General features: G+C 48.1%; 1 protein-coding gene across 1 annotated transcript in view; it reads right to left on the bottom strand.

The window, feature by feature from the left end:
* Positions 1-1,772: 1,772 nt before the first annotated feature.
* The window catches only part of Arid3b (AT-rich interaction domain 3B), a 49,518-nt gene continuing 34,973 nt past the window's right edge, over positions 1,773-16,317 (bottom strand). Inside the window, exons 5-9 of the mRNA XM_005369461.3 lie at positions 10,120-10,303; positions 8,443-8,756; positions 8,062-8,316; positions 6,868-6,966; positions 1,773-4,080 (exon numbers count right to left, since the gene is read on the bottom strand). Coding sequence (XP_005369518.1) covers positions 3,914-4,080; positions 6,868-6,966; positions 8,062-8,316; positions 8,443-8,756; positions 10,120-10,303 — 1,019 coding nt within the window. The 3' untranslated portion in view covers positions 1,773-3,913. The remainder of the gene's footprint in view (positions 4,081-6,867; positions 6,967-8,061; positions 8,317-8,442; positions 8,757-10,119; positions 10,304-16,317) is intronic.

Genomic DNA, 16,317 nt, shown 5'->3' on the forward strand with positions numbered 1-16,317 from the left:
AGGCAGCCCACATAAACGGACATGGGACATGGAAGAAGAAAGATTCACTTTTTGCCTGCTTGTCCTCACTCTCAATGGCAAGTTCATCTATCCTGTTCCTGAGCCATTCCTTTGCTGGCGCTGGAACCTATTTCCTCGGGATTCCAATATGGACTGGAAATAGACAGCTGTCTAGGACGTCCCTGAGACTAACGCTGATGTCTCATGGACTGAACAACTGCAGGATCCTTGGCCACTGTTGGACTACTCTAGTGGTTCTAAACTTTCCCAATGCAGTTCTATACAGTTCTATACCCTTCTATACAGTTCCTCATGTTGTGGTGACCCCAACCATGAAAGTAATTTTGTTGCTACTTCCTAACTGTAATTTTGCTGTTATGAATCATATTGTAAACATCTGTGTTTTTCGATGGTCTTAGGCAACCCCTGTGAAAGGGTCTTTTGACCCTCAAAAGGGTCTTAACCCACAGGTTGAGAACCATTTAACTACTCAGATCACAGCCCATGCCACTCTAATAACTTCCATATACATATGTACATATATTCATTCCATCAGTTTTGCTCCCTTAGAGAACCCAATACAGTAGCCAAGGACTCTGATCCACTGTTTCTGTTATTGTTGCTGTTCTCATACATGGCCTTACCATACAGCCCTAGCAAGCCTGGAAGTCACTATGTCTGAGCCAGACTGGCCCCTGCTTCTTAAATGCTGGGATTAAAGGTGTGCCACTATGGCCAGACTGATCCATCCTCTTTAAAAAAATATTTTAAATAAATGTGTAATTTTCAGATGGTGTTTGTGTGCACATGTGCCATAGCGTGTGTACAAAGGACAACTTTGGGAGGTGTGCTTTCCTGCCAGATCAAAGTAGGTGTCAGCTGTGGGGCAGGAGCTCTTACCTGCGGAGTTGTCCAGGCGCTGGGGTTACAGGTGCATACCATTACACCAGGCCCTCACCCCTTTTAAGACATTTTGTGTGGAGGTCAGACAGCAAGCTGAAAGAGTCAGTTTCCCCCTCTACCACACGGGGTTCAGAGATCTAACCCAGGTCCTCAGGCTTGGCAGCAAGCCCCTTACCTGCTGAGCCACCTTGCTGGTCGTTTTATCAGGGGACAGAATCTGGCTATTTCTAATGATGGCTTGAAACCCAAGACCGTTGCGCACAGTGTGATGGTATAAAGGTGTGCTGTCACACTGGCCAGTGAGAAGCATGACTCAGCTAAGGTTCTAGTACCTTCGAGTGTCAGTGAAAGGGGATATGACTGCAGTCACATGAGCTGCTTGTGGTCCTGGCCTTGCCTCTGCACATCTCCTCCTACTGTGCCGTAAGACTGCTCAGCTTAGCAGAAAAGACCTCCACCCAGCCTGACATCTGGTTCTAGGTCACCCTTCTAAGTTCATGCCCTGGTTAGAACACATTCTCTAAAATGCAGAGGATGATGACACACGCAAATCTCTTAGCTGGAGGCCCTTCCAGTGCTCAGACACATCTCTTCTGAATCAGACCCAGTGAGAGCTCAGCAAGGGTCTCTGCTAAACCATGGAGGTGGTGCCCTACCTGTCAGACACAACACACTACTGCTGTCAGCTTTGGTCACTGGTAATGCCAGGAGACTCTGACGGCACAGCAGAGAAACAGAGGTTGAGCCTTTGGGAAAGTAGATCAGGAGGAGCTGGGGACCTAAGGCACAGTTCATGAAACCCCCTTTCCCTCTGAAGGACCTTGTCAAGTGCAAGAAACCAAGCGAAAGAAGCCCAGACCTACTCATGTGAAGAGGTAGAGCTTTATTGAAATATAAACATTCAAGAACATGTAAGACAGAAAGTAACCACAACATATACAGACAATTGCTGTGAGAGGACGTCTGAGGTATTTATTCACGGCCTAGGCTACCATGTGCTATCACATTTTTTTTTCTGGTTAGAATACATACAAGACATGAAAAGGGGGTGCTGTCCTGCCACGTGACTTTCAAGACTATGCCTGCAGGGGAAGCTCCACTTGGGCCAGAGCCCTAATGCTGGGCACACATGGGCACCCAACTCTTGCATTTTCTGGCTAGGAGCCTGCTGCTGGCTTGAGGGAAGTGAGGGGCATGGAGAGGGACAGGTGGACAGCTGCCTGGGGAAAGAGAAAGGAGATCTGATGACCAGAAAGACCTGAATTGTCCCCGTTTCCCCTGGATAGGAAGGGTCTATCCTTCATGACTAAATCCTGAGACACACTGGCCAAATAGCCTCCTCACAGCACCAGAACCCAGACATCCTCTGCCCAACTCTGCATGTGCCTGGTGGGTAAGGCTTCTGAGGCCAGAAGAGGGTCAGATCCCAGTATAAGAGCTATGTGTGTGAGTTACTGAGATGTGTGTCCTGGGACAGGGACAGGAGCCAGAAGTCAGCAGAGCGGCGCTTGCCAGGTTGAGGTATATTTGTGCACGAACTTTTGCTTTACCTTTCTTGTCCTAGTCAGGACTGCTGGGCCATGGGGTGGTCTCACTGCCACGACCCGAGTAGTCCCAGCGGGTGATGCCTTATGTAACAGGGTAGAGCACACTGGGATGAGAGTGGAGCCCTGGTAAAGACCACCCTTTCTCTACCACAGTGGCCTGTTCCAGTTACATGCTAAGAGGAGACAGAGCTCTCAGTTCTGGGGCTCAGCCTTAAGCAGGGCCCACAGCCATCTCCTGTGTCCCAAGGCGAGGGCTCCAAGGGCAGAAAGAAACCCTGCCCTACTCTGTCAGCTGGGGTAAGGGCAGAGAGAACCAGTGTGGTTTCAGGATCCACCAGCAAGCATGGGTCCCTCCACCCCATCCTCCTGCTGTGGCGATCCCTGAGTCACCCCACCTGCTCCACCTCCTGGCCAGAGCATGGGCAGGTTGGAGGGAGGCTGGCTGCACCGCACCCGGCTGGGGTGATCTGCTTTCATTTCTTTGGTGCTACAACAGCAACAACAATAAAAATTAAAAAATTAAAGTCAGCAAAACATATATAAAAAAGATTACAGAGATGCAAATACTTCCTGAAGAATCAAATATCAACAATTACAAATCTGAGGTATTTCTGTGAGCCTGACATCAGCATGTCTGGGGCTGGTAGGGCTGAAATGGCCCCAAGAGACGACAGAAGGGGCCAGAGACAAGTGGTATCTTGGGAGAGCTGGCCAACATGGGCAGGCAGGGAGCTGAGGTTTAGGGATTAAATGGAGTCTTGTCAGGTAGGTCCCAGGGCCTTCCTCCTTTTCATGTGCAGAGGCCCTGAACCTGAAGCTTGCCCTCAGTTATTTTTTCTTAGAACAACAAAGGGAATATTCCAGGGCCCCAAGGACTGAAGTTAAGACTTGGATTGAGAGACTCATGCCCAAAAAATCAAGCAGTAAGCAAAGAGGACTGGGAAGGCCCACCCCATCCCATGCTCAAAAGATTAGAGCAAGGAAGACAAGCTTCTGCTCCTAAAGCCCCAAATGGGACTTAAATACTGGGGGACTGGGCAGACTAAGAGATTGGTGATCCTGGGGTGAAGGCAGAAGGCAGCAGAAGGGAAATAAATTAAGGGGAAGGGAAATGAAAAGCCTCCAGCCCCATGTCGCCTTACAGATTGTCGATACACTGCTCTGGGATGGGGAGTGGTTGGGAACCCTGGGGAAGCTGGATGCTCAGATACCCCACCCACTTCTCCAGGACAATCCCTGATTGGACAACGCTGCTCTGTCCTGCCCCTGTCCCCCTCCCCAAGTCTCTCCTTGTCCCCAGAGTACAGCAGAACCTGAATGGAGCCTGAACAGATGAACACCCCCAAATTCAACATCTGGCCAGATGGTATCTGATGTGGGCTCCATGAGATGAGGTAAATTCTGTGCATCAATCTCCCTTATTCTCTGCAGGAGAGTAGAGAATGGGTGCTGGGTGCTGCTCATCAGAGGGACCAGCTGGTGGAGGGCTCTGCACTGGGGGTGCCCCGGGATGAGGTAGGACTTGGTGAGCAGTGAGAGCTGGTGTTGCTGCTGCTGGTGCCGCTGCCAATGCTCTGGGGAGCAGAGCCTGCAATGAGGTGGACCACTGGTTTCTGGGCAAATAGCACACCTGGGGTGGGAGGAGAAGCAGTATGGGCTCAGTTCAATTAAACAAGGCATCACTGTTGGCCTAACCCTGTGTGCTCCATTCTCCTACCATGCTCCAGCTGTCAGTGGAAGCCCAGACAATTGTCCTGCCATCAAAAGGTCATACGCTGCTGAAGGACAGGCATGTAACCAGTGTCTTTGCTAGAATGACATAAATGTTCTGAGCCTGATGTAGCTCTGCTGTTGGGGACATCATAAGGGTTTTAGAGAAAGGAACACAAGTACAGTCCAGAAAAGGTTTTGGTGGAAAGTATGTGTCTAGATTTCTTGAAAGAGAAAAAGCAGCAAACTGAAGAGATGGTGATCAGGGAACCTGAGACAAAGCAACATGAGAGGTTATGCCACTGGGGCTAGTGGTTTAGGCAGCAGTAGAGTAAGGGGCTAAAGAGGTGGGTGGGGCCTTGAATAGCTATGGGAACCCATTTGGAGACCCTGAAGTTTTGTGTTTTTTTTTTTTTTTTTTTTTTCCGAGACAGGGTTTCTCTGTGGCTTTGGAGCCTGTCCTGGAACTTGCTCTGTAGACCAGGCTGGTCTCGAACTCACACAGATCCGCCTGCCTCTGCCTCCCGAGTGCTGGGATTAAAGGCGTGCGCCACCATCGCCCGGCCCCTGAAGTTTTTTTTTTAAATATTTATTTATTTATTATGTATACAGCATTCCTTCCATGTATGCTTGCAGGCCAGAAAAGGGCACCAGGCACACATTACAAATGGTTGCTGGGAATTGAACTCAGGACCTCTGGAAGAGCAGGCAATGCTCTTAACCTCTGAGCCATCTCTCCAGCCCCCGGCCCTGAAAATTTTAAGCAGGAGAAGGATACCAAGACATTTGGAACTCAGAATGCTCTCTGGAAGGTCAGAGAATGAGGATGCTCAAGTCCTAGGAACCCTGCAGAGGAGTTGGCCTAGCAGTGGCAGCAAGCACAGGCGTGAGAAGCAGCATGCAGAAGGGAGTTAATGGAGGATGGTAGCCTTGAGTCTCACCACCTGAGGTTCCTGGACACCACATTCCCACTGAGAAAGCTTGGGGCAGACAGGGTCAAGACAGAAGACAGGTGAGAGGCCCATTTTGTCAGAGTGTTGGGAGCCTCAACTCCTGACATTTTCTGAGAGCAAAGGAGAAAGTTACCCACTTCTTCGTCCTAGGAAAATGACAAGAGGATATTGAGATCTAGCCATAACTCCCAGTTCCTGTTTTCTTCAGGACTCAAACTAGGCCCAGATGTCCCAAGCCACATCATGAATGGGCACAGGGTACCATGACAACACAAGAGACTGGAAAGCCACAGTGGCATGGCTGTTTCTAGGAATCCATCCTTTCCTGGCTGCATTCTGATGCTGTGGCAGGTGGCCAGGGGCTATTCCTAGGGAAACACACTGGTTAGAATGCAAGGTTTTACTGGTCTGCACATGGATGTTCTCACCAGGCAGCCAACATACCCCATGCCCTGGTAAAAACAGGCAGATGTCACCCAGCCTGAGCTTGCACCCTAGTCTGTATCTTAAACAAATGGAATAGCCAGGGATTCAGGGTTGGGTCTGTTGCCTATGTGAACTCTACGTTGACTTTGAAAGATACAGATGCAAACCCAACCACCTACAAAAATACTACAGGCAGCCGGGCGGTGATGGTGAACACCTTTAATCCCAGCACTCGGGAGGCAGAGCAGGTGTATCTCTGTGAGTTTGAGGCCAGCCTGGTCTACAAGAACTAGTTCCAGGATAGGCTTCCAAAGCAACACAGAAAAACCCCGTCTCAAAAAAAAAAAAAAGATATAATTGAAAAACAGCAAGGCCCCCCAGGGTCAAGGCTGCTTCTGAAACACTCAGATTCACTGCTGGTATATATTTAGTTTTGACAGGGTCTCATTCTGTAGTAGTCTGGCCTTGAACTCATGATGTGACTGTCTTAGTCATCTGAGTGCTGGAGCTGCAGATATACGCTACTATACCTAGCTACATGAGTATCATAGTCCTTAGTTTATTTAAGACAGGGGATGGGGTTGGAGTGATAGATCAGCAATTAAGAGCAGTGGCTGATCTCCCTGAGGACTTGGGTTGGATTCCCAGCATATACATAGTGTACAGACATACATGCAGATGGATGAAATACTCATGCACAAAAAAAAATAAAGTACTTTTTAAAAGAAGATATGGATCTGGGCATGGTGGTGCGAGCCTTTAATCCTAGCACTCAGGATCTGGGTTTAAGGTCAGCCTCATCTATAGAGCAAGTTCCAGGGACAGCCAGAGCTACACAGAGAAACCCTGTCTCACTACTCCCCTACCTCAAAACACATACAAAAAACAAACAAACAAACAAACAAAGACCATTAATGAGTCAGGGAAAGGAGTCTTGCTCTTTGGAAGACTATGAATGGTAAATGGTGACCTAGCTCATAATGTATTCTGAAAAGTGTATATAGGGTTGTTGACAAATAAACCCTCATGCTAAATGACATCTTCAACAAGCCAGCCACTGACTGGAAGGGTTCCTATCACTGTTGAAGAAGACTGGCCATCTTATCAATCTATGCACCTATAGTCCAGGACCTCCGTATCTTAGGAATCTTGATTCAATGAAAAAGGACAACTCCACACACACACACACGCACACACGCACACATGCACACATGCACACACCCCACAGCACGTGCCCCAAGGTATCTGAGAGAGCAAGACAGGGCAAGCTGGGAAGCTGCACTGTGACTGGCAGCTAGCATGGGTCTCCCTGCAGCTTCAGGGCCTACCTGTATAGGTGGTGCCATCAATATCCACAGACATATTGATGCTTCCAATGCTGCTTGTAGTCAGGTTCAGTGCTGCAGCCGAAGTCTCTGCTCTGTCTTCTGTGGAATCAGAGACAGTAGACCTGGTCAAGCTTCCTGCTGTCCTCTGGTGCTGCTTAGTCAAGCTGGTCTGTGGTCTAACACTCACTAGTAGCTGTCTCAACTACCTCTCATCATAGGTCTGGCAGCAGAACCAGGCTCACCAGCTGCTGCCAAGTTATTCCTGGACTCTCAGAGTAAAGGAAGAGCAGGCCAACCCCAACTGGGTTCCCACTGTACATCAGCTCCGGAAATCTGCCCTGGCCTCCTCCTGCCCCTGATCCATCTGAACTGTAAGGATCTCTGGAGAAGGATCTTTTGCCTCTAGCACCTTGCCTTCCCTGCCCTCTGGGGCAGCTGGCACACAGGACGTCTGCCTGGCTCTGACCTTTGCCTTCCCTCTACAGAGTCAAGCATTCTTCCACGTGAGTTGCCTTCTTCCACTGGTCTCTAAATGGTCCGCTCTTCCAATCACACAACTGCCCATGTTTGCTGACAGAGAGCCACAGCAACAAGAGCATAGAAAGAGGGCTTGAATGGGAGAGCCAGGAGAAGAATGAGGGAAATGGAATGTGTATTTTAGGAAAAAAAGGTGGAAAATTAGAAAAATGAAGAGGGGAAAAGGGGAAATGTCAGACGTACTGCTAAACTTATACTGCCTACTTCTTTTCTTATTTCTGAGGTCACTGGTGTCTCTGCTATTTCTCAGGAAGGACAGACCTGACCACAGCCTGCATCAGGTAAAGTGGATGGGATGGACGCAAACCCTGTAATTTAGACAGAGCAAGAGGCTAGGAAGGGTGGGGGAAGCACAGCATCTGCCTCCTCTGTGAATAACCACTTTCCTTTTTGTTAGAGTACAAGGACTTTACTGCTAGAAGCAACTTCTGACCTAGAAAACATCAGGATGGTGAGATCTTGGGCACGGAACCTCCAGTGGTTCTCTTCTGGCCTCTAGAGTCTTCTAGGGCAGTGAAGGCAATGGAAGGATGATTGAAGAGGACGTTTCCTAGGCCAGGAGGTCAGGACATATTACAGCCACCCAGCCTCAGGGCCTTGAATGGAGCTGGGGTGTGGCAGGCATTATGAAAGACGGAGTTATACACTGATGCTTACCCCTGCCGTTGATCCTGATCTTCATGGGGAGCTGCCGTGCCATGCTGAAGAGGTTGCGCTGGAAGGCCTGCTGCATCAGGCGCTGCTCCTCCTCTGACAACCTTGATGTCTTCTTCTCAGGGGGCTCCCCTGATTCTAGACGCTCCCGTAGCTGCTCCAGTGTGCCTGTACGGTTGCCAGCCTGCTGGCCTGCCAAAGTCCCAGGCACAGCCAGGCGATTTGGCACAGGCACTGTTGTCACTGGGACTCCATCACCTGAGAAGGAAACAGAGCTAGACTGAATCCACAGTGACTTACCCCTCCAGCTCAATGCCCCTCCTGGACAAAGGGAAACTGGGCTTCCTTTCTCCATCCCTTCCCTCCTCCAAAGGCCCTGCTCACCTTTCCTGAGAGTAGATGCTGGGGATATCCGAGGGCTACTGGCATTGGTACCACTGCTGGAGCCAAGTCCAAGAATGGAGAATCGGATCTTGGGAGGCGATAGAAGGGCAGGGGCCCCAGCAGTGGCAGCACTAGCAGCAGCAGCAGCGGCAGCGGCAGCAGCAGCAGCAGTGGCAGGAGAATAGCCAAAGAGGGAGGAGCTATAGCTGGGCCTCCGACCTTCCCGACGATTGCCATCAATGGCAGCCTGTAGTTCAGCTGGGGAGCTCAAGGCTTTCTTCTCACACTCATAGGCATATAGATACTTCATGTACCTACAGAGGGAGGAAGAATAATATAAAACACAGTACCAGAGACTATCTAGTTTAAGCTGATGTGTCTTTGGAAGCAGCCTTGATCAGGCAAGAGCTAGAGTGTGGCCTGTACAGCAGAAATAAAAAGAAAGTCTGGGCTTACTGGACACACTCCTTCAGGCTTCTCTAGTGCTACTCAGATATACACACTGCTTGAATCTGAAGCATCAGTCATAAAAGGAACCTTATGGCCTTAGCTAAAATCTTTTCCACTGGCCTCTATACGTTTGGAATGCCTTTAAGGAGCAAATCTTCCCACTGGATGGGACCCAGGAGGGCTGCCCTTCTTTGTATGTTTCATCTGTCCCAACGATCCATTCTTTCCCCCATACACTAACATTCTAATTACAGCTATTTCTGCTAGAATAGTCCTGATGGATAAAGCCTTTCTTTCTTTTTACATTTACTTATTTTGTGTGCATGTGTGTGCACACATTATGGGCATGAGCGCATGCATGCCTTGGTGCTGGTATGGAGGCCAGAGAACAACTTGCAGGAGTCCTCCTCTTCTTCTACGAGGATTGGGCTCTAGGTACTGAACACGGGTAGGCAGGTATGGCAACAAGCAGCTTTCTTTCTGGCCCCCAAAACTTACAATCTTCCCTCCCCCCTCCCTCTCTCTCCAGGGTTTCTCTGTGTAACAGCCCTAGCTTTCTTAGAATCTACTTTGTACACCAGACTGCCTTAAACTCAGAGATCCATCTGCCTCTGCCCCCTGAGTGCTGGGATTAAAGTTGTGTGTCATCACTGCTGCCTGGCCCTTACCATCTTTCAATAAAGGCCAGGGCATGATACCTGACAGATATGTCAACTGTCTTTCACAGAGAAGCCAGAACATTCCAGAAGAATATTTTCCACTTTGGCTTTCATTCTAAATGGCTACTCTTGGATTTACTGTTTCTGTCAACCCTTGTAACTAATCAATCAGTAACAAAACAGGTCAGCAACCAAATGAGGCTGGACTGACCCGAGGCTGAATATAGGGTAAGAGAGGCCACTGGACAAAGTGTAGAATGTAGGGACAGAAGCCCAAGTCTGAATTTCAGGTCTACTGGCCCAGTATGGCATTGGCTAAATTGATTAGCACAGGGTTGTTTTTATAATCTACAAAATGGGAATGGATCTATTTGCCAGGGCTGATTATGAGGTTTAAATCACACAGAATAATAAAATATTGACATACAATAATCATGGTGAGGACATCTCTTCAGGTCTGAGGGAGTCACCTCAAAGGCTCCTCACTGTTTGAGGAATCTGAGTCATTTCTTCCCTTCCTCAACAACCTAATATGTGCTCAGTTTCCTTTTCAGCTGCGGCTACTCACTGGGTCCTGAGAGTGAAGGCAGCACTGGTGATGGACGTGGGCAGGTTCAGGCCTTTGGTGATCTCCCTCCAGATTTTCTTGTTGATTATCTCCACCAAGCCCCCCTTCTCTGTGACCAGTTTATATAGCATATACAGGTCCAGGATCTGCTTGGCCATTATGGGAATCCGGTTGATAGGAGTGCCTGTGATTGTCCAACAAGACAGAGGCTGTGTTAGTCATGCTGAGCAAGAAGGCATCAAATCTGTACACACCATTAAGTAGGCTGTACACAAAGCTTGTGACTCTCAGAAGTGTGCTCTGACTCTAACGCCCTAGACATGACACAATTAGACTCAATGCCAGTTCTGTCCAAAATAAGTAGGACAGGCCCAACTTGGGGGTTGGTGTGTGTGTATGGTCTGAAGCAAGTTCCTTAGCTTTTCTGATCTAGATGAATTTAGAGGGTGTTTTGTTTGTTGTCAGAAATACAACCTCAGATGATTTCTAATAGTTTGGCAACTTGCATTCCTGGAGCCTTTGGAGTCAATTTCTGCTCAGGCCCTGCCGACCATCCACCTGCTTACATTTTTGTTAGTACTAAGAACAGTTAAGAAAACATGCTCCTAGGCAGACTGCCTGCCTTCTCTCCTGAGACAGGATGGAGAAACATGTTTTCTTTTTCTCTTATGACTAGACAAGTCAAAGTAGATACTGGACATAAAGGTCTCTCAGGGAATAAAAAGCCACTCAACAATTCTTTTCCCACTTAGTAATCACTCCACCTCCTCCCTGGCCTCTGAAAGAGGGAGGGTCAGAGCAGCTTCCGCCCACTGGCCCAGAGGGGAAGTGAGAGGGAGCCGGGGACTTGATTAGGAAACCTGGCACTGGGCAGGAAGGGCTACTAATGAGCACCAGGGGACAGGAGTGAGGGAGGGGCCCAGGTCCTTTCACAGAAGGCTGGGATGCTCGTCAGGAGGCGTGATGGATGACTGTCATTTGGCAGCCTTGGGATTAATGATCTGGAGGTCAGAGGGGAGAATTCCACAGGGAAGGGTCAGCATCCGGGGCAGCGAATGAGACTTGTTGCCTTTTGATGGCAAACTCCTTTTACTGTACATGGACTGCTGCTCCTGCCCCACCCCTTCCCTGCCCCCATCTTATTGAGTTGCCTTATAGTGGCAAAGCAGCATGAACAGAGGCTGCTCTTTTCCAGTGCTGATACTTTACCCTTCAGCTGAACATCAGTCTCACCAGGAATAACATTTTTGGGAGCAGGGTCTAGCAAAGTTGACCAGGCTGGCTTCAATGTAAAACCCTCCTACCTCAGTCTCCCAAGTGCTGGCCTTCTGAGACAGGACAACATGGCCCACTCATCAGCTGTTTCAGATAATCCAAACAGGAGAATGGAATAAAGGGCTTCCTGCCCCACCCTAAAAAATATCTTATGTGGGAGCTGAAAAGGTGGCTCAGCAGTTAAGAGCATTGGCTGTTCTTCCAGAGGCCCTGGGTTGGATTCCCAACATCTACATGGAGGCTCACAACCATCTATAATTCTAGTCTCAGGGGATCTGATGCCCTCTTTTGGCCTCTATTAGAATTGCATGCACATGATACACAGACACATACAGCAAAATACCTACACACATAAAATAATAAAATATATGGGCATGGTGGCACAGGTCTATAATCTTAGCACCTACAGGGGAAAAGGGGGTGGATCTCTGTGATCTGTGAGTTCAAGGCCAGCATGGTCTGCAAAGAGAGTTCCAGTCCATTCAGGGTTACATGGTAAGACTGTCTCAAAATAAATAAAAATTAAAAAAAAAATTATCTGTATTTGTCTATGTGGAGGCCAAAGTATATTTTGTGCATCATCCTCAGGAATGCCTCTACCAGGTCCCCATTTCTGAAGAGAAACCAGTGTGAACACAGCTATGGGGATTACCCTGGTAGGACCAGAGCTCTTTTGTGTGAATGGGGAGGCCATTGGACTTTCAAGACCTTTGTCTTGACCAGAGAGCTGTTTTCTGACCCGTTTGGGAAAGGTCATGAAGTTATGTTTAAAAATGTGTAGTTCACAGGCTGGAGAGATGGTTAAGCTGTTGAGAGCCAGGCTCACAACCAAGAATGCATAGGTAACCCAAGGAAAGTGACATATGCCTTTAACTCCAAGTACTGAGAAGCCTGTGATAAGAGAATCTCAAGTTCAAGGCTAGTCTCTGCTACAAAGACTACTGATCACTGTCTTTAAATATATAAATAAAAAGACAAAGGAAACCCAAACAAATTAATACAGAAAATATCATATTCCTGACCTACCCCCCAAATTCTCACAGCTCCAGGTGGAGCACTGTGCTGCTCTCAACAGCAAATCCATTCCTGCCACAAAGACAAAATGCCTGAGATGGTAGAGTTATGCAGGTCAGGGTTGGTACTGTCTTCTCTTGGAGGCCTATCCTCCAGAAACTTCAAGGTATCTTCATGTGAACGACTTGTCACTTCAAAGTAAGAGACGTGCACACTGACCTCACCTTCACCTCCTTAACCTGGCTCCCTTGTCCCCTCTCTGCCCTTTCCTTCCCAGCACTTCTGTAGTCCTTACAAGTTAGGCAGGGACTTCCACATCAGTCCTGGCTGTGCTCATCACCTACTTTCAGGTTGTTGGGAGATCCCACTGCCTCTTTCTCCGAGGTATCTCTCACAAGTATCTTTCCTTTTTGGCCTGGGCCAACAATCTGGGCCAGGTCATTGGCTCGCTCACAGCAGCCTGGATTCACACCTATGATCTGCACGCTGTGGCCAGATCACCTCTACTCTTATTAGGTATTTCACTTGCTTATTTTTAAAAATAATTTATTTATTCTCATTTTATGTACACTGGTATCTTGCCTGCATGTGAGGGTATCAGATGCCCCGGAACTGGAACTACAGATAATTGTGAGCTGCCATGTGGGTGCTGGGAACTGAACCCAGGTTCTCTGAAAGAGTAGCCAGTGCTCTTAACTGCTGAACCATCTCTCCAGCCCCTCACTTGCTCATTTAAAAGCCTACCAAGTCTCATGGCTTATCCACCTCACACCACTAGGTCATATGACCCACATTTACCAATACTCCACAAGAAATTGTCTATTTTCAGCAAACCCCAGTCACTGCTCTCACTCCAGTCACCTGAGCCTTCTCAACATCACCCTCAAGTCAAGCCCACTTTTGCCTCTACTAACCCTCCTCCTCCTGACATGACTTATCTCAGCTCAAGTTTCCATGCTGTCCGTTCTTCAGCATCCACTGCACCAAGCGAGAACTTTCTCTTGAGATTTTAAAAAATGATTTATTTTTATGTGCATTAGTTATTTGCTTGTGTGTATTTCTGTGTGAGGGAATCTTATTCACTGAAACTGAAGTTACAGACAGCTGTGAGCTGCCTTGTGGGTGCTGGGAATTGAACCCGAGTCCTCTGGAAGAACAGTTAGTGCCATCTCTCCAGCCCTGGGAGAACTTTCTAACTCCTCCAGGTCTCACAGATTCTTTCCCAGCCGAGCGGTGGTGGCGCACGCCTTTAATCCCAGCACTTGGGAGGCAGAGGCAGGTGGATCTCTGTGAGTTTGAGACCAGCCTGGTCTACAAGAGCTAGTTCCAGGACAGGCTCTAAAACCACAGAGAAACCTTGTCTCGAAAAACAAAAAAAACAAAAACCAGATTCTTTCCCTCTCCTGATTTCTGTGATACCCTTCCAAATTCAGCAACTGCTCTCATTGTTTCATCTACTCAAATGGTTTCTCGGGATTATTAAATCTGTAAAAGCAGGAACTAGCTGGGCGGTGGTGGCGCACGCCTTTAATCCCAGCACTTGGGAGGCAGAGGCAGGAGGATCTCTGTGAGTTCGAGGCCAGCCTGGTCTATAAAGGGAGCTCCAGGACAGGCTCCAAAGCTACAGAGAAACTCTGTCTCAAAAAACCAAAAAAAAAAAAAAAAAAAAAAAAAGCAGGAACTATTTTTCCTTCATGCTCTAATATTATTGTAGCAAAATCAGCATATTAGGCAGACTAAACAATAGTGTTTCTTTCTGGGAGTGATGGAGTACATGGCTGTAATTCCAGCACTTGGGAGGTAGAAGCAGGAGGATCCAGAGTTCATTTTCTACTACGTAAGCCATCCTGGGACAACATGAGACCCACTCAATGAGATTCATCACTAGACCCATTTGAACGTCTAACAGTAAGAGGCCTGAAGAGGCTGTCCCCCTCTCAGGTCCTGCCCTGGGTCATCTGGATCGCAGTCATTACTCAAGAGCCTGGGGAATAGAAGCTCAGAATGAGCAAGGCCTTTGCTCTGGCTCCCGGTTACGAAGACTAGCAGGAGAAGAATGCATGCAGAGGTAGGGCACTGGCAAGGCAAAGCAACTGTTAGTCCATCAGTGGGAGGAGTGGGGAGGGAAAGTGCAGAGAGAAGATGGTTGGGTATGGAATACATGGGTCATCTGTAGCTGAGCACTTAACCAGCATAGTAGGGTTTACCATCTAGAGATGCACTGTTCTTCAGAAGGTCAGTGGAGAGCTAAATACATTTCAGATCACCGTATCTGAACAACACTATTTTCTTCTGGATCATTTTAACATTAATACAACTTCCAAAGAAATGGTCATCATTCATCTAGAGACAAGCCAGGTGTGCAAGATGAAGGTGCCAGGCTATTTATCCTGTTCTCTCTCTCTTTCCCCTTTCCTCCCCCTCTTTGTTGTTGGTTTGAGACAGGGTTTCTCTGTGTATCCCTGGTTGTCCTGGAACTCGCTCTGTAAAACAGGTTGGCCTCGAACTCAAGGAGATCCACCTACTTCTGCTGGGATTGAAGGTGTGTGTAACCACCTCCTGGTTTATCTTGTTTTCTGACTGAAAGTGAGTGTAGATACTAGCCATGACAGACTCTATTGTAGTTCATAATATTTGCAAGCAGTTTTTCAGGAAGGATTTTCATGTTCATGTGAAGTAGTCACTAGGCAAGGCACTGGCCACTGGAGGTCTATGAAGGGCAATACTATTGCAGAATGATTAGGTATTGCTGGGAACTGCTTAGGGAAGAAAACAGACCTGAGAAGGTAAGAAGGCCAGAGCAGTATTTGAAGTCAAAGCTATACCTTCACTAGGAACTTCACCCAGCTCCCCTGCAGGGGAAGCAGACACCCCTGGTAAACATCTCACAACAGAGACTGCAGCTATGTGCAGAGAAAGCCACGGTTCTGCTTTCCTTCACTCCATCAGCTCCTATTCCAGGGGAGGCTGCTGGTAGAGTCCACTAGAGGACTGGTACTGTCTGTCTGGTTTGAGGCTAAGCCTCTGTTAGAGTGTTAACATGGCTCCCAGAGCAGGATGGCTCCTGAGCACTCTCAGAGACAGTGTGTTTTCCTTACATTATCCAGATAAACCAGACACAAAAACCTGCCTAGCCTTGGATTTTTCCTGGCAAACAGGAGAACCAATTGGAGTCCTCAGGCTGGTTTCTTAGCAGTTTGCTTTGCACTAAGTGGATCTGGAAGCCTTTTTTTTTTTTTTTTCCTTTGTCCAAAAGGAGATGCTACTATGAAAACAGAGGGAGGTCTGTTAAGGGACTGGGTCAAAATCAGGTGTGTGTGTGTGTGTGTGTGTGTGTGTGTGTGTGTGTGTGTGTACATAGGGGATGCAGGCCACAATTTCGTCTGTAAAGTTGTCTTGGTTAAGGTTTCTACTGCTGTGATGAACACCATGACCAAAAGCAACTTGGAGAGGAAAAGGTTTATTTGGCTTACATAATCCTAAACCACAGTCCACTGAGGGAAGCCAAGGCAGGAACTCAACCCTGGCAGGAACCTGGAGATGGAAGCTGACCAGGGGCGGGAGAAGAGCTGCTTACTGTCTTGCTCAGCCTACTTTCTTATAGAATCCAGGACCACCAGCCCAGGAGTATCCTCACCCACAGCGGGCTGGGCTTTCTTCCATTACTCACTGATGAGAAAATGCCCTACAGGTTTGCTTATAGCCCGATCTTATGGAGGTATTTTCTCAATTAAGGCTCTCTCCTCTCTGGAGACTCTAGTTTGTGTCAAGCCAACATCAACTTGCAGGACAGAAATGAAGAATGTCGTTTAGATGACATTCAGTTTTAAAGGCTTAAGAATGCATGAGTCAAGCCGGGCGGTGGTGGCGCACGCCTTTAATCCCAGCACTCGGGAGGCAGAGGCAGGC

Source organism: Microtus ochrogaster, unplaced genomic scaffold, assembly GCF_000317375.1.
Source record: "Microtus ochrogaster isolate Prairie Vole_2 unplaced genomic scaffold, MicOch1.0 UNK49, whole genome shotgun sequence".
Classification (NCBI taxonomy): domain Eukaryota; kingdom Metazoa; phylum Chordata; class Mammalia; order Rodentia; family Cricetidae; genus Microtus; species Microtus ochrogaster.